Source organism: Rhinoraja longicauda, chromosome 13, assembly GCF_053455715.1.
Source record: "Rhinoraja longicauda isolate Sanriku21f chromosome 13, sRhiLon1.1, whole genome shotgun sequence".
Lineage (NCBI taxonomy): Eukaryota > Metazoa > Chordata > Chondrichthyes > Rajiformes > Arhynchobatidae > Rhinoraja > Rhinoraja longicauda.
In genome coordinates, this window is record NC_135965.1 from 51,754,491 (window position 1) to 51,778,479 (window position 23,989).

The window sequence follows — 23,989 nt, forward strand, 5'->3', positions numbered from 1 at the left end:
GTTTTCTATGTTTCTATGCTAGGTGCTGGAACCGCAGCTATTTACAATATATATTAATGATTTAGATGAAGGAAATAAAAGTAACACTCGCAAGTTGGCAGATGACACAAAGCTGGGTGGCAGTGCGAACTGTGAAGAGGATGCTATGAGGATGCAGGGTGACTTGGATAGGTTGGGTGAGTGGGCAGATGCATGGCAGATGCAGTATAATGTGGATAAATGTGAGGTTATGAAGGCAGATTATTATCTGAATGGTGTCAGATTAGGAAAAGGGGAAGTGCAACGAGACCTACGTGTCCTTGTACATCAGTCACTGAAAGTAAGCATTTTAGGTACAGTAGGCAGTGAAGAGAGCTAATAGCATGTTGGCCTTCATAACAAGAGGATTTGAGTACAGGAGCAAAGAGGTCCTTCTGCAGTTGTACAGGGCCCTGGTGAGACCATACCTGTGTGCAGGTTTGGTGTAGTTTGAGGAAAGACATTCTTGCTATTGAGGGAGTGCAGCGTAGGTTCACAAGGTTAATTCCCGGGATTGCAGGACTGTCATATAATGAAAGAATGGAACGACTGGGCTTGTATTCACTAGAATTTAGAAGGATGATAGGGGATCTTATAGAAATATATAAAGTTATTAAGAGATTGGACACGTTAGATGCAGGAAACTTGTTCCCGATGTTGGGGGAGTCCATAACCAGGGGCCACAGTTTAAGAATAAAGGTTAGGCCATTTAGAACTGAGATGAGGAAAAACTTTTTCTCTTTTTCAGAGAGTTGTGAATTTGTGGAATTCTCCGCCTCAGAAGGCAGTGGAGGCCGATTAATTGGATGCATTCAAAAGAGATAGAGCTCTCAGGGCTAGCAGAATCAAGGGATATGGGGAGAAGGCAGGAACGGGGTACTGATTGTGGATAATCAGCCAGTATTACATTGAATGGCGGTGCAGGCTCGAAGTGCTGAATGGCCTACTCCTGCAACTGCTGTCAATGTATCTATGTATCTAAAACATTGTCCATTCCCCTCCACAGATGCTGCTTGACCCACAGAGTTCGTCCAGCTGCTTATTTTTTGTTGAACCCCAATGCAATCTCGAAGAATGGAATCCCATTGCTGGAGCCCTCAGGGCTCAACATCATTGTTGCAGCCTTTTGGCTCAATACAGAATTTAACAATTTTAAGATAACCAGCCTTTCCCATTTGTGTTTTTGCACGTTGTTTTCTTTTCAACTGCTCCCATTCATCTCTCTCTATTTAACTGCGGAGAGGGAAGGCGGGCCAATGAAGAGATAGGGAGAAGGGAAGGAGAACGTAGGGAGCAATCCATGCACAAGGATCATTGAAGTGTTATGGATGGTATAGAAAATAATTATAAAGGCGATAATGAAAACTGCTTTTATATTGAGGGGAATGGGACACAAGCAGATAGAAACATTTATGAAGTTATACTAAACTTTTGTTAGGCCACAGCTGGATTACTACGAGCAATTCTGGGCACTACGATTTAGGAGGATACATTGGATTCATGTATGTTAACAAGTTTGATACCCTGGATTCCAAATTGTGACGTTAAATACTTTCCATTTGAGTAAGACAATAACTACAGATGCTGGTGCAAATCGAAGGTATTTATTCACAAAATGCTGGAGTAACTCAGCAGGTCAGGCAGCATCTCAGGAGAGAAGGAATGGGCGACGTTTCGGGTCAAGACCCTTCTTCAGATTAGTAAGATTAGTAAGCCTTTCTAATCGAACATTGCATTTCCATTTCCTTCTCTCCCGAGATGCTGCCTGACCTGCTGAGTTACTCCAGCATTTTGTGAATAAATTGCATTTCTTTTGGCAGGTGAGGGTATGCAACATTGCTGGGCTTGAAAGTTATCCAGTGGTGCAGGGTCCCGGTCCCAACCACAACACATAACAAAGTGGTAATGCTGGATGTCAAATCAGCTATTTAATGCATACAGAAGAGATTTCACTCCCTCAGTAACTTATTGGGAAAAGGTGAAAACTAAAGGGGCCTATTGTTCTTCCGCTAAAAATGGAAGCTGTGACTTCAGTAATCAAGCATTACATCATGCTGGGTATAAAAGTGTGCAAAACGAATTAGCAACAGATTTACACTGAATAAGATATTCCCCAAGTTCTGAGCAAAGTTGGTTCCAGATTTCTCCACGCTCTTTGTTATTGAACATAGACCTTTTAGCACATTTCACATAGGATTAGGCATTTCAATGTGCGTATCCATCACCCGTTTTCCAAATTGGTCCCAGGTGCTTAAGAACTATGCAGCAGCAGACCTTTGACAAAACATTTTGTTGTCTTGCACCTTTCTAAGCGGTTAAGATGTTTTATGCCTTTGTTTAGCTGAATTTAAACAGAAATTTAACCAGGTTTTGTCCCAGCTTCTAATGATTTTCACCCTTACTGAAACATTCATAGAATCTTGAGATATAAGAAACTGCAGAAGCTGGAAGCTAGAATCTTCTACAGGCTACTGGAGGAACTGAGTGGGCCAGGCAGCACCTGTGACGAGGAATGGGCAATGTTTTGGGTTGGGACCCTTCTTCAGATTCACAGCATCTTGCCTTCAAAAAACTATTCAAAGATCAGTTTTCAATAGTTGCCACAGTTTGTAAAATATTCTCTCACAGTGAAACAATATACGATTTGTATACTTGAATTTTCTTTCCCTGAAAGTTCAGTTCATGGTGTAATTCTAAGTCGCCTTGATCATGTCTTACCCACAGCTGTGCAATTTAAAGGTTACTTGAACAGGATCGCTATTTTCCACTATAAATTTTGAATGTTTGAATTCATCAAACAAATATAAATGTAATAAAATGTTAAATCTATTAACTGTTCATTTGTTTTTGAAGATTTAATTCACTTTCACAAATTACCCACTTCCAGTATCTTTAGGTGTATATTTTTTGGGGAAAGATAGAATGGTAATTAGTCTTACTTCAATTATTTCTTTTTGACTGGCTTTCCTCACTATCTCTCGCTCACTTTGGAATTGTTTTTTCAAAGTTTCAATTTGTTCATTGAACATTTTGGATTCCATTTTTGCATTCTCAGCTTCTTGTTCTCTGCAGAATGTTTATAGTAGGAAGAGAAAGAAAAGATTAGATTGCATTTAGGTGCATAGTTATCATCACCATATACTGTACATTGTAGCAGCTGTAAACAGCATTTGCCTTCGTCTTGGCTCAGATAGCTGATTAGTGGAGGTGATGTGAAACAATTGCTCCTACCAAGCCTATCTTTAATGCTATTTGCTTGGATGAAAATGGTCTCGCAAAATCAAGGTCAATGAAGCTTAAGTTGGAATGTCCCTCTAATGGCTGGATTCATAACTCGTTGGACTGACTGCCTATTAACATCACAACATTACTGCAGGTGTTTTTCAGGACAATATTATCATGTAAAATACCTTTAGTTTTTTTATCCATGTCCTGCTGTCTGGTAAAGTGAGATGTTAGGTTGTTCTCTGATGATCCCATTCACAGCCAACAAAACAGCAAGGATCGGATGACTCCCAAACTTCAGTTGAAGAATGGGAAATAGATAATGTGCTACATAAATTACGTGCAATGAACACTTCCAGCAGTACCAGAGAATCATTCCGTTATTCTAGTTTCATTATTGATTCCTATCTTCCTCTGTGCAAGACAAAGTTTACAAAAATTTAGCTTTTAATTATACTATAAACTGGACTGAATGATGCATGAAAGTGAAGGTAAGATTTCCACTTCAGAATGAGAAAGGAAATATAAGGAGAGAACCATTGCATCAAATCTCCACTTCAAGGATATCAAAAAAATACTTTATGCTTCCAGAGTAAATATAAGCCAATGAAAATGTAATTGCTGCCTCCTATCTCTCGCACATAACTTCCTTTATCTGTCTGTCTAATGAACAGAAAAATGAGAGGGGATCTTAGCGAAACATATAAAATTCTTAAGGGACTGGACAGGCTAGATGCAGGAAAAATGTTCCCATGTTGGGGGAATCCAGAACCAGGGGTCACAGTATAAGAATAAGGGGTCGGCCATTTAGGTCTGAGATGAGGAAAAACCTTTTCACCCAGAGAGTTGTGAATCTGTGGAATTCTCCGTCACAGAATGCAGTGGAGGCCAATTCACTGGATGTTTTCAAGAGAGAGTTAGATTTAGCTCTGAGGGCTAATGGAATCAAGGGATATGGGAAAAGAAGGAACAGGGTACTGATTTTGGATGATCAGCCATGATCATATTGAATGGCAGTGCTGGCTCGAAGGACCAAATGGCCTACTCCTGCACCTATTTTCTATGTTTCTATGAACACCTTGATGTCAAACGCTTGGAAGAGATTTATGGGTTCCTCTTTATACTTTACAAATATTCTTTTCAATTGAAGAATAATTTTTGTGGACAATAAGCTCTGATAACCCCGCATGCTAGAGACACTAGTGCCGATTTATGATAAGATGAGCATATGATGAGTGTTTGACAGCACTGGGCCTGTACTCACTGGAGTTTAGAAGGTTGAGGAGGGACCTCATTGAAACTTACAGAATAATGAAAGGCATAGATACAGTGGATGTGGAAAGGATGTTTCCCCTAGTGGGAGAGTCTAGGACCGGAGGTCATAGCCTCAGAATTAAAGGGCGCTCTTTTAAAAAGGAGGTGAGGAGGAACTTCTTTAATCAGATGGTAGCTAATCTGTGGGACTCATTGCCACAGAGGGTTGTGGAGGCTGCCAGTGGATATTTTTAAGGCAGAGATAGACAAATTCTTGATTAGGATGGGTGTCAAGGGTTATGGGGAGAAGGCAGGAAAATGGGATAAGGAGGCAGAGATCAGCCATGATTGAATGGCGGAGTAAACTCGATGGGCCGAATGGCCTAATTCTACTATAACTTGTGAACTTGTGATTTAACAGATTTTCTGAACTAGTGGGTGTCACTTCCATTAATACCTCAACACTCATTTGATTCAATTTTTTTCAATGCACATAATATTATAATAAATTCTTTGGTGAACCAGGTAAACTGAAAGAGAGCATGAGAACTGGGCTGCAACAAATTGAAAAATAACATGGGAACTGGGGTCCCAAGAAGTGGAAAGAGAGAGGGGTCTTGAGACCCCAGGTGAATGGAAAGGGCACATGCAAACCAGGGCCAGTGAATTGTCTGAAATGTCAGAATTTTACTGTAATTATTTATTCATAACCATGTTATCCTGACCTGTTGTGGAGAAGTTGCTGCTGCTGATTATTATCTTGTAGTCGATTTAATTTAATCTGCAAATGATTGCTTGCGCGCAAAGTCTGTTCCAAGCTGTGTGCCAGTTTCTTATTATCTTGTCGAGCAACCTCTAGTCCTATATGGAAAGGCATCCCCTAAATCAACAATAAGGAATCACTTTGAAATTATTTTAACAATTAAGTTATTTACTTAACAGCTATGTTGTATGCCACTGAAAGATGTTTGTGTTTTAATTCCAGCCTCCACCGCATAGTCATTCCACGGGGTGCAAATGTTTTAATAGGATAGATTACCTCATGGATCATATTGTAAAGCATGATAGACCCAAAAGTTTGAAAAAATACACTGGAACAAATAATGAAATAAAAGAGAAAATGTTGGAAACACTCAGCATGTGAGGCAGCATCTTCAAAAGAGAAACAGGGTTAATGTTTCTGTTTGAAGCCCCTTCATCAGAACACATTGCAAACAAACTTGTTTGTTTTTATGATCTTGCTGAACTTGCCTAATGCTACAACTAAGCAGGTAAATACGTCTGAAATGCCAGCGATCCAGAGATGCTGCCTGATCCGCTGAGTTACTACCTTGTAGTAACTTTGTGTTTTCTTTTGTACACCAGCATCTGCAGTTCCTTGTTTCTAAATACATCTCCAAGTGGTAAATAAAAATTGCACTCATTGACCAGAAGAAGGCTCACCTTGAGACAACAGCAATACTTGGAGTGGGAGAACATTTTCTGGAGCAAACATTTCAGAGGGTCATTGGTGTACTGATTGTTTGGAACAAAGAAATTGGTGAAACAAATGACCATGAAAGAAGGGTCTCGACCCGAAACGTCACCTGCCTGACCTGCTGAGTTACTCCAGCATTTTGTGAATGAGTATACAGGATGTAAGCCATAGTTAATTCGGTGGTTATTCATAGAGTTCACTTCTGTAATTTGTAAGTGAACAAATGGATGCAATGGAATGTAACCAAGCACTTACAAATGTAGGTAAATGGACCCTGTAGTCTCAGAAACATAGGTATAGCCAATTCAACATTTGATGTGCAGCTTGACGTCGTACGGAGAAGGTTCATTTAAGTTATCTGCCAAATAGACTGAACATATCAAAAACCATCAGCCAGATATTGTGGTTTATGATATGAAATTAGTTGTTAGACAGAATATCATCCAGCATTTGCCAGGCTCTTGATAACAGATCTATCTTCCTACCAGGAGCATGGAGTACATCTGTTATCCAGTTTTTGCAATGTATATGGTTCAGCATAAACTGTTTACAATTCGTTTTTTATTCAAATATAATGCTGACCTGAATACTGTGTTGTGCTTCCATGTTAGCCAGTTTACCCTGTAGATCTTCCAGCTCAGCCTGCAGTCTCTGTAGAAGTATTTGGGCATGAGACCTGGACAACAATTGAAAATGTAACATATTCAGTAAAATCTCAATATTCGGTATGCATCCAAAGTTAACAAGCTCTATCATGGTTCGCTGAAGTCTTGAATTACCAAAGTGAAGTATAACTGAACATTCTTTGAACAGGCGATAGTTTATCATATCTCCATATATAACTACAATGACAGTTTATCATTTGGAATGGTACAATAGTGTTAAGTCTGCATTACTTCATAACTATGTCCATAACATTTAATAATGATTTTAAAGATATTTACTCCAAAATAAGTACCTGCATGTAGGAACTTTATTCAGCATGTAAATTTAGGGAATCACTTCAATGCAGCCTCAGAAAAAGACACAAAGTACTAGAGTAACTTAGTGGGTCATGCAGCATCTCTGGAGAACATGGATAAGTGACATTCCTGACCCAAAACTGGGAATAAAAAAATTAGTCATCTACATGCGAATTGTGATCCCAAATATATAGCAAAACCAGCACGAGGAGAAATCAAACCAACAATGTACCTATGGAAGGCACTTCCATAACATTCATTGACGTGTGCAAGTTTACACCATCCATCATCTAGTTGTGCAAAAATAGATTTTCCAGGACTTGCAAAAACAGCTTCAGAATACCTATTATTCTGAATAGCTAAACAGCTTCAGCTTACCTGAGCTAACTAGATCTAGGAACCTTTTCAGTTAGACTTCAAATTGGTCTTTTAAGACCTCCTAATTTCTAGACTCAGTGAAAATAGACACAAAAAGCTGGAGTAACATAGCGGGACAGGCAGCATCTCTGGAGAGAAGGAATGGGTGACGTTTCAGGTCAAGACCCTTCTTCAGTCTGCAACAGTCTGAAGAAGGGTCTCGACCCAAAACGTCAGACATTCCTTCTCTCCAGATATGTGCCTGTCCCGCTGAGTTACTCCAGCTTTTTGTGTCTATCTTCGGTTTACACCAGCATCTGCAGTTCCTTCTTACACACTCTATACTCAGTGAGCTCTCCTCAGAATTCTTGATGATTGAAAAGTCTTCTCCTGCATAGCATACTTCAGACGGTGACAGCGATACAGAGTGGCAAAGTGATGTCTTTGAAACTTAAGTGAAATTGGTGTCGTTTTCACTCAAATTAATTAATCGATACAAGATACTGTTGCATCAGCTGCCCAGCAGCAGAGAGGGGAAATACTCACAGAACGGCAAGATTGTACATCAGATTGTGATGTTTTTTTTGGTAGCAGCATAACTTGTAGTCATGATTGGTTGAGCATTCAGGAAAAGAAGATAAATTATTTGTCAAGAACCAATCCTTCACCATACTGAAGACAGAATAAACTCTAGGTGTTTGAATCTTAAGCAAAACACAAAGTTCTGGAGGAACTCAGTGGTTCTGAAGAAAAGTCCAGACCTTAAACGTCATCTATCCATTCTCTTCACAGATGCTACCTCACCCGCTGAGTTCCTCCACCGCTTTTGTGTTTTGCTCCTCTGTCAAACTGAACTGAAATATGGTGGGCATCACATATTGCCTGAGGGTGAAAGATTTATATCTGTGAATTCACAGTGAGGAATTTCTGCTCAGAGAACAGCTGCAGATTCAGAATGCATTAGACTTTGAAATTCATTAAGGAAGTGGGATTCACGCGAAGAGCCCAGACTGCCACTATGTGCTCCATGAAACTCCATGAAACTACAGGAAGCCCACAATCTTAGTAAACTATATGCATGCAATTCCAGCTGGTTGATCTGTTGGTCCCTACTCAACAATCAAGAGTTATAATTAATGTGTTAACTTGTGACGTTATTTTGCTGCATAACCTGTAAAAATTATGTTTTCTGATACTATTAGCTTTGTAAAATGCATCCCCCTTACTTGTCCTTTTGCAAGCTATGTATGTCCATGATTCTTTGTCCAAGTTCCATTTGTAGTTTCTCCATTGTCTGCTGGAGTTGTCTGTGTGATGATAACACATTCTCTACAGTTGCTGCCATTTGACTATTATCTTGCTTAGAGTCTGTTAATTGTCGTTGAAGATTTGCAATCTGAAAATGAATGGAATTCTCCATAATTCCAAGCATGAAGCTATGAAATACTCCAACCTATTGAACCAAACAGTCCTCAATGGGGCAGGAATAGACAATTACCGTAGACAATTCCTGGTTTAACTGACTATCTTAAACTAATCCCAAATTTACATTGACAATATTATATTTAGTGCACCTTATTTCTCAATCACAAGCCAAAGAGAAAGAAAGTACATAAAATGTTATTGCCAATTTCCTGCAGTTAATTTATCTTATCAACCATGCACATTTTTTCCGAAGCAAACTTAAAGTACATAAGTACGAAAAGCAGTCTTTTTTTTTGTATAGCCATACATTTCTTCAGTAATTTCTTCAGTAATATAAATAGGTTTCATAAATCGTGGAAAAATTATATGGAATGACAATGTGCAGCTACAATTCTGGTGATATGACTGAGAATCATTTGAAATATCACCTTAATCACTTGGTGTTTGATTGATACCCATTTTCCCTTTACATATCAAAAGAAAGCAAGTGCTGTACTCAACACTAGTTTTGCGATCTGTGGCACCCTTTGGTTCACGAAATGGCCAATGGTTTGTTCTTGTGGAATAACAAACCTTTTTATAAACTACAAAAATTCTGGATATACTATAAGAAATTCTGGAAAGTGTCATTCTGATGGCTCTAGAACTTTTCATGAACAATTATTTAATAGGAAACATTTAAATCAATAGCGCTCGCAAAGGTATTAAACTTTTTCTTTTACATTTTACTGTTGTTTTTACCTTCTGTCTTTCTTTATCTTCCATCATCTCTATATGTTCTTTAAGCTTTCGTGTATCAGAAAGTGCTTGATCATGTGAAAGTACGGTCAAGGCCAAGTCTTTCACCTTTTGTTCTAGTACTAACTGTATCTAACAATAAGAACATTCAAAATGCAAGCATGGCAATAATAGCAAGTTCATTTGTATTTTTTAAAATCTGAGATATGTGACTATAACTCAATTCAAATCATTCAATGTAATACAAAGAGTAATATTCATACTTCAAGAAAGAATTAATGAAATCAGGAAAGTTATTGATAACATTGGATAATCTTTGTTTAAAGCTGCATAAACAAATAAGATGAAATAACAATTTATTTGAGAATTGATTCTTATAGCATAAGATGGAATATGTTTCTATTCTGCTGAAGCTTTTAAAGAACATTATGAAGAATTTTGACGAGGAAGCAGGAAATGACAGAAAATGAATACTCGATATCCCCTAATACTGAATACTTAATTCCAAGTAAACCAGAGGCTTTTGTCATGTTTCCAGACTAATCCACAGCCACTGCAATAGGAACTAGTATCATGCATGAAGTTAGAGTACTTTTGAAACAGTGAACAGATGAACAGATAGAAGAGATGGAGTGGTAGAGCCAAAGTCACTTTAGTATGGTCATGCCAAATGTAGATTTCTAAATGGTCCGAACTACAAACTCATCATCTCCAGCACTTATCTAAACTACATCTACTCCCACCCTGCCTCTTGCAAAGGTGCTATCCCCAACTCTCATATCTCCGTCTCCACATCTTCTGCACCCAAGATGAGGCTTTCCATTCCAGGACATCGAGATGTCCTCTTTGCTTCGTAAACATCGTTCCCCCCTCGCTGTCTTAGATGGATCCTTTACCCATGTCTCCACTGTGTCCCGTGGATCTGTTCTCACTCCCCCTTCCCCCAGACAGAACAACTTCCGCTGGTCCTCACTTTTCACCCCACTAGCCTCTGCATCCAATTCAACATTTCCATCACCTCCAATGTGACCCCACCATCAGTTACATCTTCCCATCCCCGGCCCATTCCACCTTCTGCAAATACCACTCCCTCCGTAACCCCTTGGTTCACTAATCCCTTCCCACCCAAACCACCCCCTTTGGATTTGGCAACTGTTTCGCCGAACACTTGCACTTAGTCTGCCAAGGCTTACCGGATCTCCTGGTTGCTAACCATTTTAATTTTTCTTCCTATTCCCATACTGACTTTTCTGCCCTGTTCCTCCTCCATTGCCAGAGCGAGGCCACGCACAAACTAGACGAACAGCACCTCATATTTCACTCGGATAGCTTATAACCAAATGAAATGAGCACTGAATTCTCCAATTTTAAATAATAACCAACCCTTCCCTCCCTCCCCCCACCCGTTTCATTTCCCCCCTCTCTCCCATTGCCTCACCTTGACTCACATTTACATCTCCCCTCCCACTCCCCTTCTACCTACATTCCTTCCTCTAGCTGCACAATTCATAACTCTTTATAAATGCTATAATAAATAATAAGAATTTGAGAAGATAGGGAAGAATTTTGCGAGAAGTGAGAAGAAAAAACTGCTCAGATGTAAGGAGCTTGGCTGTCTAGTTATTAAAGAAAGAATCATTCATGATCACAGACCTTCTGCATCACGACAATAGAAATAATGTGTCTATATAAATAAATGGAACACCAGAGAAGTGAGAGGCACTCATCAAACATCATGACCAGTGGCACTCCTGAGTCTGTGCTCTGTGTGAGCTAACATAGTGATAAACATGTTGCAACAGAACAAATGTGCCTGGTCAGACCAGTTTTCTGTAATTGTGCCATCAGGCTTGGTGAACGAATAAGAATAGATAGCGATACACAACAAAACACGTAATTGACCTGCTGGCTCCAAATGAGCAAGTTATGGGATACCTACAGTGTGTAAGGGCAGAATAGGGCCACATCATTGTTCCTGAAGCAATTCATCTTTGAGGGACTAACGGGAGATGTGACAGCTTTGGGAATATAAATAGTCTGCAGGGGAAATGCAGTTACCTGTAACAAGCCTGTTGAGTAAAAATAACCTTCAAAGGGATTTGGCACTGATTGATTAGTTGAATCAAAGAAGTGTTTCGTTTTGTAAACTAACCAGAGGTCTCATCTCCGTCCGGTTGGTCAAAAAGTAATCATTATATGTTTATAGATTGGTCAGGTAAATGTTGATATATGATCTGTAATCTTACAACTGGTTGAAACATCTTATTAAACAAGGAACTGCAGAAGGAATCTGAAGAAGGGTCTCGACCCGAAACGTCACCCATTCCTTTCCTCCAGAGATGCTGCCTGTCCCGCTGAGTTACTCCAGCATTTTGTGTCTACCAAGGAACTGCAGATGCTGGTTTAACAAAACAGACACAAAGTGCTGGAGTAACTTAGCGGGTCATGCAACATCTCTGGAGGACAATGGATAGGTGATGTTTCAGTCTGAAGAAGGATCCTGACCCAAAACACCACGTATTCATGTTCTCTGAAGAACAATGAGTTCTGCCTGACTCATTAAGTTACTTCAGCATTTTGTGTCTTACTTAATTATGCTTTGAATATAATAACACTGCATGAGTTGTGATTTTAAAATCATTCTGAAACTTTGTTTTGGATAGCTTCCTTGCATATGCTCAACTAAAAACTGGTAAATCAAAATTGTGAATTTTGACTAATTACTTCAGGAGTGGAGTTTGAACTCCCAAGGAAAAGGGGCAAACCTTGAAATTTGCACTTATTATGGCTTGTATTATTGAAAATAAATCACAGGTAACTAAGAAAAAGGCCACAATGTAATCAGCTAAACAAGGGCAGGGGCTTTGAAAAAAATACATTTTGAATAAATACATTACAAAAATAATAATTGTTTAACTTTCTCTTTTGTACTTGCTTCACAACTGTTCTGAGATGCCTCACCTGAGAATATTTAGTCTCAAGCAGTGTGTTAACTTTCCGTAACTGATCATTTTCAAAGCCGGCATCAAATCTGCACTGTAATTCTTCCTGTAATTTTTGCACTTTGGACTATGAACAGCAAAAAAGAATGAAATGCTCTCTTCCCATAAAATTAAAATATCATTTGCAAAAATATTACATGAAACATTTGAGGAAATCAATTAAAGCATTACAGGACGATAAACTTGAATGGTTTTTTAGGAAGTTCAGTCCCTTAGTATAAATATATATTTTAATATATTGATCCATTCATAATAAGTGAAAGACATAACTTTACATTGAGATATACTTCTGCCATTAATGTAATTTCATTCTTTTATTAGATATCCCGTTAGATTTCTTTGAGGCTAAATATAACTTTATCAATTCACATACAATTCATAATCTGGAATTCTGCAAACTCTAACAAGAGTTAATTCATCATATAACTTTCAGTATATCAGTAGATAATTAGTGCAGCAACCTCTGTATCATTAAAAGATGAATTTGTTACAAATAAAATGTCAAGAGTCAGCAGAGTTGTATAGCTACCAAATTATGTATTTGTAAGTTTTCTTATTTTAGTTGAATCTGCAAGTCAAATTTACACTGATTAGGTGTCTAGTAAACCAACATTTCAATAATACCCCAAACGTATAACATGACGTAATATTAACTGCCTATTCAGTAACTGCTACTTATTTTATTACTGTCAAACTAAAATTGCTGATAGGTTTGATCTTGGCAGTTCTGCATCACAAAATGAGCTATTGTTTAGAAAACTCTGCAAGTCTGGCAGCACCTGTGGAAGTGCTATCTGACCTACTGAGTTCCTCCAGTACTTTGTGACATACATCAGGCTGCTGTTCATTGACTGGAGCTCAGCAATTGTAACTGGAACTTTGGCATCCTCACGGCAGAGCTCAATCAGTGCAATGCTTTGTGTTGCACACAATATAATCTTATTGCTGCAAATCAATAGACAATAGACAATAGGTGCAGGAGGAGGCCATTCGGCCCTTCGAGCCAGCACCGCCATTGAATGTGATCATGGCTGATCATTCTCAATCACTACCCTGTTCCTGCCTTCTCCCCATACCCCCTGACTCCGCTATCCTTAAGAGCTCTATCTAGCTCTCGAATGCATTCAGAGAATTGGCCTCCACTGCCTCTGAGGCAGAGAATCCCACTTGCAAGAGAACTTGCAGTGTAGTTCTCAAGGTTAGCAAAATTACTCCTGATTCTTTTGTTATATCATGTTAAAGAATGGAACCTCGTTAGACCCTGGTTTATCTCTTCTCAAGCATTCTCCAGAGCCTCTTTCCACCATACCCCCTCCAAGACTGTCTTACGCCTTATGCAGAAAATTAGCAATGGCCTCAGCACACACCAATTTCTTGGCCAGTGTATTTTAAGAAGTGCAAGATTAATACTAAGTAATCTATTAATACTCTACCTGATTCTCAGTCACTTGTTTCTCAAGTATATTCTTCTCCTTTGTAATATTATCAATTGTGTTTTTTGCCTGCCAGGGAACCAAACAAAGGTTAATTTTATTTTTAAAGGTTAAATTAAATTTTGGCAAACAACAGAAGATATGGTGTCAATATGTGAATTTTCCATTAAGCAATAGTAGTCCTAACAGGTTTTATATAAGGTACATGGAACAAACCAATGCTTGGTACCTGAAATCAGGATCCCTTGGAAAATGCTGCCATTTTCCATCTTGCTCCTCATGACCATTTGATCAGTCTTTGACTTTTCCTTTCCTTTTCTTGTCTCCTCTCTCCATTTCAGGAAATAGATTAGCAACCTGCATTTAATATGAGCCTCATTTTCCACATCTACCTTCACTACACTTGTCCCATCACCAAATACACATTCCCTCCCCTTCCCTTATGAAGGACCTGCTCACTCCTTGATACTCTAGCCCACTTTTCCATCATCAAAGCTTTCTTCTCTTCTCATGGGAGACGCTACCGTTTTACCTTTAGTTGAGTTTATTACCACATGTACTGAGGTACAGTGAAAAGCTTTGGTTGCGTGCTATCTACTCCTTTTTCTTCATCCAGAGTCCCAAGCGCTCCTTCCAAGTAAAGCAGTGATTTACATCTACCACTTCTGATTTAAGTGAATTCAATGCTCTCTCTATATGTTCTCCTCTACAATGCAAAAATCAAGCAGAGATTGGGCGACTGCAGCAGAACATTTCACAAATCTCAATTTCAACCTGTCACTTTAATTCTCGATTTGATAGAAACATAGAAACATAGAAAATAGGTGCAGGAGTAGGCCATTCGGCCCTTCGAGCCTGCACCGCCATTCAATATGATCATGGCTGATCATCCAGCTCAGTAGCCTGTACCTGCCTTCTCTCCATACCCCCTGATCCCTTTAGCAAAAAGGGCCACATCTAACTCCCTCTTAAATATAGCCAATGAACTGGCCTCAACTACCTTCTGTGGCAGAGAATTCCACAGACTCACCACTCTCTGTGTGAAGAAATGTTTTCTCATCTCGGTCCTAAAAGACTTCCCCCTTATCCTTAAGCTGTGACCTCTGGTTCTGGACTCCCCCAACATCGGGAACAATCTTCCCGCATCTAGCCTCTCCAACCCCTTAAGAATTTTATATGTTTCTATAAGATCCCCCCTCAGTCTTCTAAATTCCAGCGAGTACAAGCCCAGTCTATCCAGTCTTTCCTCATATGAAAGTCCCGCCATCCCAGGGATCAATCTGGTGAACCTTCTCTGTACTCCCTCTAAGGCAAGAACATCTTTCCTCAGGTTAGGAGACCAAAACTGCACACAATACTCCAGGTGTGGTCTCACCAAGGCCCTGTACAACTGCAGCAGAACCTCCCTGTTCCTAAACTCAAATCCTCTTGCTATGAATGCCAACATACCATTCGCTTTCTTCACTGCCTGCTGCAACTGCATGCTTGCTTTCAATGACTGGTGCACCATGACACCCAGTTCACGTTGCATCTCCCCTTCTCCCAATTGGTCACCATTCAGGTAATACTCTGCTTTCCTGTTCTTGCCGCCAAAGTGGATAACCTCACATTTATCCACATTATATTGCATCTGCCATGCATTTGCCCACTCGCCTAATCTATCCATGTCACTCTGCAGCCTCCTAGCATCCTCCTCGCAGCTAACACTGCCACCCAGCTTCGTGTCATCCGCAAACTTAGAGATGTTGCATTCAATTCCCTCGTCCAAATCATTAATATACACTGTAAATAACTGGGGTCCCAGCGCTGAGCCTTGCGGTACCCCACTAGTCACTGCCTGCCATTCCGAAAAGGACCCGTTTATTCCTACTCTTTGCTTCCTGTCCGCCAACCAATTTTCTATCCACCTCAACACTGAACCCTCAATACCGTGTGCTTTAAGTTTGTACACCAATCTCCTATGTGGGACCTTGTCGAAGGCCTTCTGAAAGTCCAGATATAACACATCGACTGGTTCTCCCTTATCCACTCTACTAGTTACATCCTCGAAAAATTCTATAAGATTCGTCAGACATGATTTGCCTTTGGTAAATCCATGCTGACTTTGTCCGATGATTTCACCACTTTCCAAATGCGATGCTATCACATCTTTAATAACTGACTCTAGCATTTTCCCCACTTTATCTTTGGTCTCCAACTCTTTTCCAAAACTTCTTCTTACACTTTCATCTTCTCCAATTACAGCTTCCCCTTACATATTTTTTGTAATTCTTTATCCATCTCTTTTCAACACCACTAGTTTCATATTTTCATATTTCATATACAGCGCGGAAACAGGCCTTTTTTTGGCCCACCAAGTCCGCGCCGCCCAGCGATCCCCGCACATTAACACTATCCTACACACACTAGGGACAATTTTTTTTTACATTTACCCAGTCAATTAACCTACATACCTGTACGTCTTTGGAGTGTGGGAGGAAACCGAAGATCTCGGAGAAAACCCACGCAGATCACGGGGAGAACGTACAAACTCCTTACAGTACAGCACCCGTAGTCAGGATCGAACCCGAGTCTCCGGAGCTGCATTCGCTGTAAGGCAGCAACTCTACCGTTGCGCCACCGTGCCACCGTGTGTTATTCAATCTCTCCTGGTCTCCACTTTCTGCTTCTACAGACTCTTGCCAATTTTTCTCAACTATCTAGCTCTTCCCAGTTTTGGTGGAGAGCCATTGACCGAAAATGTCAATTCTGTTTCTCCCTCCACAGACGCTGGCTGACCAACTGTATTTTTACCACTTTTTTAGAATACCAGTGTTCGGAATACTTTGCTTTTATGATGTATTGTAAACCCCCACCTCAAAATTATGAATGTCGTCAAGGTTGATATTGATATCCTTGGAGTATTCAAAAGGTGATGGAGTTTGACCATATTGAAGAGAAATGTGGGCTCAAGATGCCATTTGGAGGCTCCTGATTCTATCCCATATGTTCTCATGATTTTGAATGGAGAAATCTGATCTATTTGGAACTCAAAAACCTGAATACCTTTTCAATTAGTTAACTTCCATGGGAATAATTTAAAAGTGCCTGTGCTGTTTTTACAATTAAAATACATTTCACAATCTTGGTAAATTTTAACATTATTAATGACATCTACAACCATAAGTAGCTGTTTCCTTCGCTCTGTTGTTAGCTCCAGATTTATAGCACACCTGATCCATTTGGGTTTCCTTTTCCTTTTTAATGTGTTCACATTCATTAACAGATATCTTCAAGTTCTCTTTTAGGTGGGCAACTTCAGACTCAAGAAGCATCTGTTGTGTTATTGCCCTTTTCTGCATTGTTTCAAATTTCTGCTGCGTCTCCATATACTCTACTCTTAGAGCTTCTCTAAATTACAATTAAAAAGAAAAACAAAAGACATCTTATAATACATCGGTAAACAATAAAACTGTGTTCTTTCAAATTGCACGATTGGATCTATTCTAATATGCTTACAGATGAAGTAAAATTATTCCTTACATTCAGCCACTGGAACAACAAATAAACCTATGTTTCTTGGCCCTACTCACAAAATATCATATCTCAGTAACTCCTATTGTAGCCACTGCCTCTCTCAATGTTCTAACATCCCTAGCTAAGGATTTAAATAATCTGTTGGATTCAGTTGAATACTGCTGCCCCAACCGACAACACCTGCTAGCCAGATGGCAGTGATTTCTGAATGCTCCAAAATACATGGACAGTATACCCAATATATCCAATGTTAATGTTTCTACAACCACTCCAATACTTCTGAGATCAATCTTCCAACACAATGACTGCACAAGTATTCCTGGAACCTCAGTGTTAGGGATTGTGAGACATGGGACATCCATCAAAAACGATCTAGCAAACATCCATTAATATAAATGAGATCCATTCAAAAAATAACCTGTTCACAATGTAACATACATTGATAGTTTTTCATTGAAACGAGCTTGGAGCATGAGATATTTTGGTCTTTCACAACTCAGGGTAAAACAATAGGTGAATGTATATGATAATCGGCTCCCATTGTACCTTCACGTGTGAGATCAGGGATGGGATGACATGGTCGTAGTGTCACAATGTATATTCCTGCCACTTAATGCATCATTAAAAATATATTTATTCTGTCAATCAATATTTGGAACGATTGTATATCTAGTTTTTGGGTTGGAGGATGGAGGGCGGCACGGTGGTGCAGCGGTAGAGTTGCTGCCTTACAGCGAATGCAGCGCCGGAGACTCAGGTTCGATCCTGACTATGGGCGCAGTCTGTACGGAGTTTGTACGTTCTCCCCGTGACCTGCGTGGGTTTTCTCCGAGATCCTCGGTTTCCTCCCACACTCCAAAGACGTACAGGTATGTAGGTTAATTGTCTGGGTAAATATTTAAAAAATTGTCCCTAGTGGGTGTAGGATAGTGTTAATGTGCAGGGATCGCTGGGCGGTGCGGACTCGGTGGGCCGAAGGGCCTGTTTCCGCGCTGTATCTCTAAATCTAAAAAAAAAAGAAAGCATCCCTCAATATTGTGATAACAGAAAGATATTTGAGTGTCTGGGATTTTTTGCTCAGAACCCTTCCAAACATCCACATATGACTGAATATTCATGGTGTCTGGCCAGTGGAAAAAACTGTTTAATGTAATTCTTCCTTATAATCTAATTCTTGTGAGCTCATGAATATTATTGAGAATTTTTTATACACTCCTTTCAAGGTCAATATATCCCTTCACAGATGTTGCTCAGAACTATGTCTAACACTCTGAATGTGATTTGAAATTTTTACCATTTAAGTTAGACATATCTGCCCACAATAATGTCCAAAATGGTTGATTAAATCACATTGAAATCCATCTGTCACAATTTTGTCCATATACATAATCTATAGACAATAGGTGCAGGAGTAGGCCATTCGGCCCTTTGAGCCAGCATCGCCATTCAATGTGATCATGGCTGATCATTCACAATCAGTACTCCGTTCCTGCCTTCTCCCCAATAAACGATTTATGCACTTTTGGTACATTAAGTTATTCAATTACAATTTATATTACTTTTATACCATCAATGTTTATTAGCTGAAAGCTGGTTACATATCATTACCCAACTTTTAGTGTATGAAATAGTCAAGGCCTTTGTACAAGGCCAAAACACATTGTAGGTTACCACAAACAACTTCCTTCTCATTCCAGCCCATTTGTTTGATTTAACAGCCAGGTAATATGTTCCTAGATATTAAATGATTCAATTATAAAAATCTCGCTTTTGTTTTTCAAATATCCTCATGACCACCACCTCTTTACATCTGTATTTTCACTCAATCCCACAACTCTTCAAAATATACGAGTTTCACCAGGTCTGTCCACTTGATAATTCTTGAACTTAATCCCTCCACTTTTAATAGCACTGTTTGCAGCTAACAAGACTTTAAGCCCTCTAAATCTTTCCATCTCTTTACTCCCCTTTCTTCCTTTGTCGACTCCTTAATGCCCTCTCTCTCGATGAAGCATTTAATCTTCTGTCCTAATGTCATCTTACATGGCTTATCAAGAAATTTTGTTTGAAAATCATCCAGTTTTAAAGAGCATATGCAATGCAAAACAAATTCTTTCCTTCTGAATAACTGCTAAAACATTTTGTATTAAACGATATCAATTGTAAGTTTAATTTCATATCTCTTTGATATTTGTTTGCTGTTTTGTGTCATTTCTAAGTACTTGGATTTTCAAATTTTGGCAGGTTTAAATGTTTTTCCTTCAATTTTGATATGTTTCACCATTTTTGAATGAGATAGTTTGTACGTAACACTTCGTTAGCCTTTGGGATATGGTGATTCAGTCTGCTTCTCAAAACCATGAGTGGATAGATCAAGGAATAATCTACTTACAACTCATTTTTTAACTGGTGCTTTTCATTCACTGCACACTGGAGATCTGCTGAAATATTTGCTCGAGCTGCATCCAGTAAAAGTTCCTGTTCATGCATTTTTTCTTTCATTTTTTCCTGTTCATCCTTTTATTAGAAGGAACAAGATATCAATTTAAATTTATTGAATCGTATTAAACATTAATTATATCTTTAAAGACCGGAATTCATACTGTAGAGGAAAGAGCCACAAAAAAAAACAGTTTTGGTGACTTTTTAACATCTTCTTGCACACTAATCGAGTTTTTGTTTCACAAATAATTTACAGGAGTGTAATCAAATCTAGTAATACAAAAAAACTTATGGTAAATTTCAACGCAGATCAAATTGAAAGTAGCCCTCTGTGGCTTACACTCCTGATATGGCTTCTTGTTCTCCAGGTTCAATCAAAAAGTGTTATCCGTATTCTGTCCTACTTTGCCACCTTTCCATCTTGTTGTTTACAGCACTCCCTGGACATATATCTCCTTAGTTTTTGAACTGTTGCATAACTTTCCCTCCACAGGTCACTCTTTCAATTCTGGCCTCTTGAGAAAACGTTTAGCAGTAGGCAGTATATTTGGACCATCCTCCTGCAAAATGTATTAAGACACTTTGCTGACTTAAATGTGCAAGTTGCCACATTATTGTATGCCCTTAAATATCTCTACTTTTTTCCTTTCCTAAAATCTCAGAAAAGAACACAAGAACGTAAAAGTAGTGTAGGAAAATAACTGCAGAAGCTGGTACAAATCAAAGGTATCACAAAAAGCTGGAGTAACTCAGCAGGTCAAAGGTCTTAACCCGAAACGGCAGTCTGAAAAAGGGTCTCAACCCGAAACGTCATCCATTCCCTCTCTCCTAGATGCTGCCTGACCTGCTGAGTTACTCCAGCATTTTGTGATACCTACAAGAACGTAAAAAATCTAAATAATATGAATTAAGCCCAACCCATTTTGTATGTATGTCCATTAAACTTTATCCTTTTTTCCCTGAATTGTTGTAAAAACTTTGCGCAAGGTGCCTTATCAAACACCTTATGAAAACATGTGTGAACTATATTCATCAAAAATACTTTAATCTACACATCTCTTCAAGAAGTTCTGTTCTATTGTACTTTGCAAATTTCAGATAAAAATATTTATCATAATGTGTGAACTTAAATTTATAATAAAACATCAAATTGCAATGAACCCATAGAAAGCTTAGAGTTTAATTAACCTCTGAATATCTAACCTTTAAAGATGTTTCATGCTCTGTTATAAGCTTAGCATTCTCCACAGATAAAGAACGCAGCGTGTCACTCATTTCTGTACACTGTGCATCTAGCTGGTCATTCAAATCCTGCAATAATAAACATATGGTTTTATTGCAGATAAATCCATGTTGCTTGTACTTAATGAAAGTTGAAAACAATAATACTGATACGTTTAAATAATCCAAGTAAAAAGTACACAGAAATGTGGAAAAATATTTTCTTCCATTATAAAAGACATCCTAACCTGCAACTTTACCACCATATTCCTCAGTGATGCAATCTCATTTTGAAGCTTGGCATTTTCTTCTTGTTGGTTCTTTAGCATCAGTTGTGTTTTCTGAAGAGATATATGGAAATCAGAATAGCATTGACGGAGACAAAATCAGGGAAAAAATACATATAATGTTCTTCACAAAACTTACCTTGCCTTCATCTGCCAACAAGGAAATAATGGACTGTTTAGCATCTAGAAAATTGTCAGAGAAAGACTATTAAATGGATCCAGAACATACTAATACAAAATTGACATTTTGACTAAACATTTTAAGTGCCACACCACCACGATGTCTTTTACAAAAAAATCATACACTGTTTGAAATTGCAGTAGCTTTTGAAATAAAATCTAGGGAGTTTTACACCAGATTGGTGTCAATATACACAGTGATACTTTCTTTTTAAAAAAGACATTTAATCAAAGCCATTCTGTTAGCTCAGTCTTACAATAGGTAAAATGCCCAAAGCTCATCTCTTGATTGCTATTTAAACTTTGACTGGCAACAGGTAAGAATTGGATCATTAACTACGATGGTGCCATATGCTTATTATCATTCATAAGATTCACGGTACACATAAATGGAATTTAAATGCAGTACATATAAATTTCAGAAAGTGTTTGATAAGGTGTCTCATGAGGACTTTAAAAATATATATCTAAGTGTATGAAATACAATTTGACTGCAAAGATAAAATTATTTGATAGGGAATCTGAGGGATAGGATATGTATGCATTTGGACAGACAAGGGTTGATTATGGATATTTACCTTGCCCTTGTGCTTGCGATATCATGCCTCATAAATTAGATTGAGTGCTTTGCAGCCAAGAAAATCAAGGAGGGCAGGGTGGTCGAGGTAGTCTGTATGGCCTTCAGCTAGACCTTCAATAAGGTTGAGCATGCTGGGTTACTCTGGAAGGTTAAATCGTATAGGATCCAGGGAGAGCTAGCTAATTGGATATGTAAATGGCTTGACAGTATGAATCAGAGGATGATGCTGAAGGTTGTCTTTTGGACTGGAGCCTCGTGACCAATGGCGTGCCTCAGGGGTCGGTGCTGGGCTCGGTGTTGTTTGTCATCTATACTAATTATTTAGATTTGGATGTAAACTCGAAATCATAACTTTCTCACTGGTGGCATTGAGCCGAGGCAGATTTTTTTCATGCTACTTCAAAGAAACAAAATACCTTTTCATATCTTCAGGGCATTCTAAAATATGCAGTAACCAATGGAGAACATTTTTACATTCCAGTTACTGTTATATAGTCTGGCATGGCAATCAAGTTATGTAAACACGATATCATAAACTATGACTCTGAAAGTATAACATTACTTCCAATACCTGATTCCATTTTTAGCTGTTTTTGAATTTTCTCAAAATCACTTGCTTTCTGCAGCTCTTGTTGCAATCTCTCTTGTGTCAACTGCTCATTTTTTCTGAATGCAAGGCTGTCCTGCTGTAGCACCTTGACCTAAGTGAGGATGCACTAAATCAGCAAACAAACATCTAGCACACATTTAAAACAATGAAGAAAAGAATTAGCTTGCCTGGCTGGGCAATGTTCTATAATAGTCACGAGTGGAACCCATTCAATTTTTGTTTGTTGTAAGAATTAAAATAAACATCAGAAATTGAAGGCCATTTTGAAGTAACTGTGCATATGGAAAGTACTAAAGTGGCTCAAACAAAAATGGGGATGTTAAATTTGGTAGTACAGTATAGGGGAGCAAATTGGATATTCACTGAAAATAGGCTCAGAGATCACAACAGCTGCATCAGGCTCTGGTGTATATTCGACAATAAAAGATGACCTGGGAGACATTGCAGAATGACACAATACAGGAGAGAATGACTTTACAGTTGTCCATCTATGAACAGGGGATCTTATTTGAGGAGGTTCAAGATTAAAACAGGTCCACTTGGAGGCCAGAAGGTCTGACAGAAAAAAAGAACATAAAGATTATGAGCAGATAGAAATCATGATCAATGCCAGCAGTCAAGGTCTAACCAACTTGAGCAAAACAGAAACAAGTTCAATGAACTCACATGCATTTTCCAGGTAATTGAATGAATTTTAATACCAGATTCACCAATTGCACAACGAGCCTCACACATTGCACAATGTGCCAAGGCCTCACCATCATACCTATTTGTCATAATAGATCTCAATCGTATGCAACATTGAACATCCTTGTAAATGGGGTGCAAGCAATGTGCCCTATCATCCCTGCTTGTACGCACTCACATTGTGCCATGGAGTCACATAACATGTAAACAGGCCCTTTGGCCAAACTTGTTCATGCTGATCAACTTGTCTCATTTGCTAGTTCTATTTGCCTGTGTTTGGCCGATATCCCTCTAAACCTATCCATGTACCTGTCCAAATGTCTATTAAATACCGTTATGGTACCTGGCTTAACTACCTCCTCTGGCAACTCATTCAATATACCCACCACCCTCTGAGTAAATAAGTTGTCTCTTAGGTTCCTGTTAAATCTTGCCCCTCTCACCTTAAACCTTGTCCTCTAATTCTTGATTCGCCTACCCTGGACATCTTTTGACTGGAATATTAAAGGAAGAAGGTACAATAGCCAGAGGATGTTGGTGGGGTCTTTAATGAATACTCCTCATCTGTATTTACT

The 23,989-nt window shown here is 38.8% G+C and overlaps 1 protein-coding gene across 7 annotated transcripts in view; it reads right to left on the reverse strand.

Moving 5' to 3' along the window:
• The window catches only part of LOC144599713 (coiled-coil domain-containing protein 150-like), a 59,904-nt gene that overhangs the window by 27,428 nt on the left and 8,487 nt on the right, over positions 1-23,989 (reverse strand). For 5 of the 7 annotated variants that reach the window (XM_078410963.1, XM_078410962.1, XM_078410968.1 and 2 more), the window contains 13 exons: positions 22,689-22,818; positions 21,497-21,540; positions 21,319-21,411; positions 21,053-21,160; positions 19,800-19,924; positions 17,104-17,281; positions 13,892-13,960; positions 12,418-12,525; positions 9,460-9,588; positions 8,520-8,689; positions 6,557-6,650; positions 5,223-5,377; positions 2,958-3,084 (listed from right to left, as the gene is read on the reverse strand). In XM_078410963.1, coding sequence (XP_078267089.1) covers positions 2,958-3,084; positions 5,223-5,377; positions 6,557-6,650; positions 8,520-8,689; positions 9,460-9,588; positions 12,418-12,525; positions 13,892-13,960; positions 17,104-17,281; positions 19,800-19,924; positions 21,053-21,160; positions 21,319-21,411; positions 21,497-21,540; positions 22,689-22,818 — 1,530 coding nt within the window. The remainder of the gene's footprint in view (positions 1-2,957; positions 3,085-5,222; positions 5,378-6,556; positions 6,651-8,519; positions 8,690-9,459; positions 9,589-12,417; positions 12,526-13,891; positions 13,961-17,103; positions 17,282-19,799; positions 19,925-21,052; positions 21,161-21,318; positions 21,412-21,496; positions 21,541-22,688; positions 22,819-23,989) is intronic. The other 2 variants (XM_078410964.1, XM_078410967.1) reach the window with 2 other exon arrangements.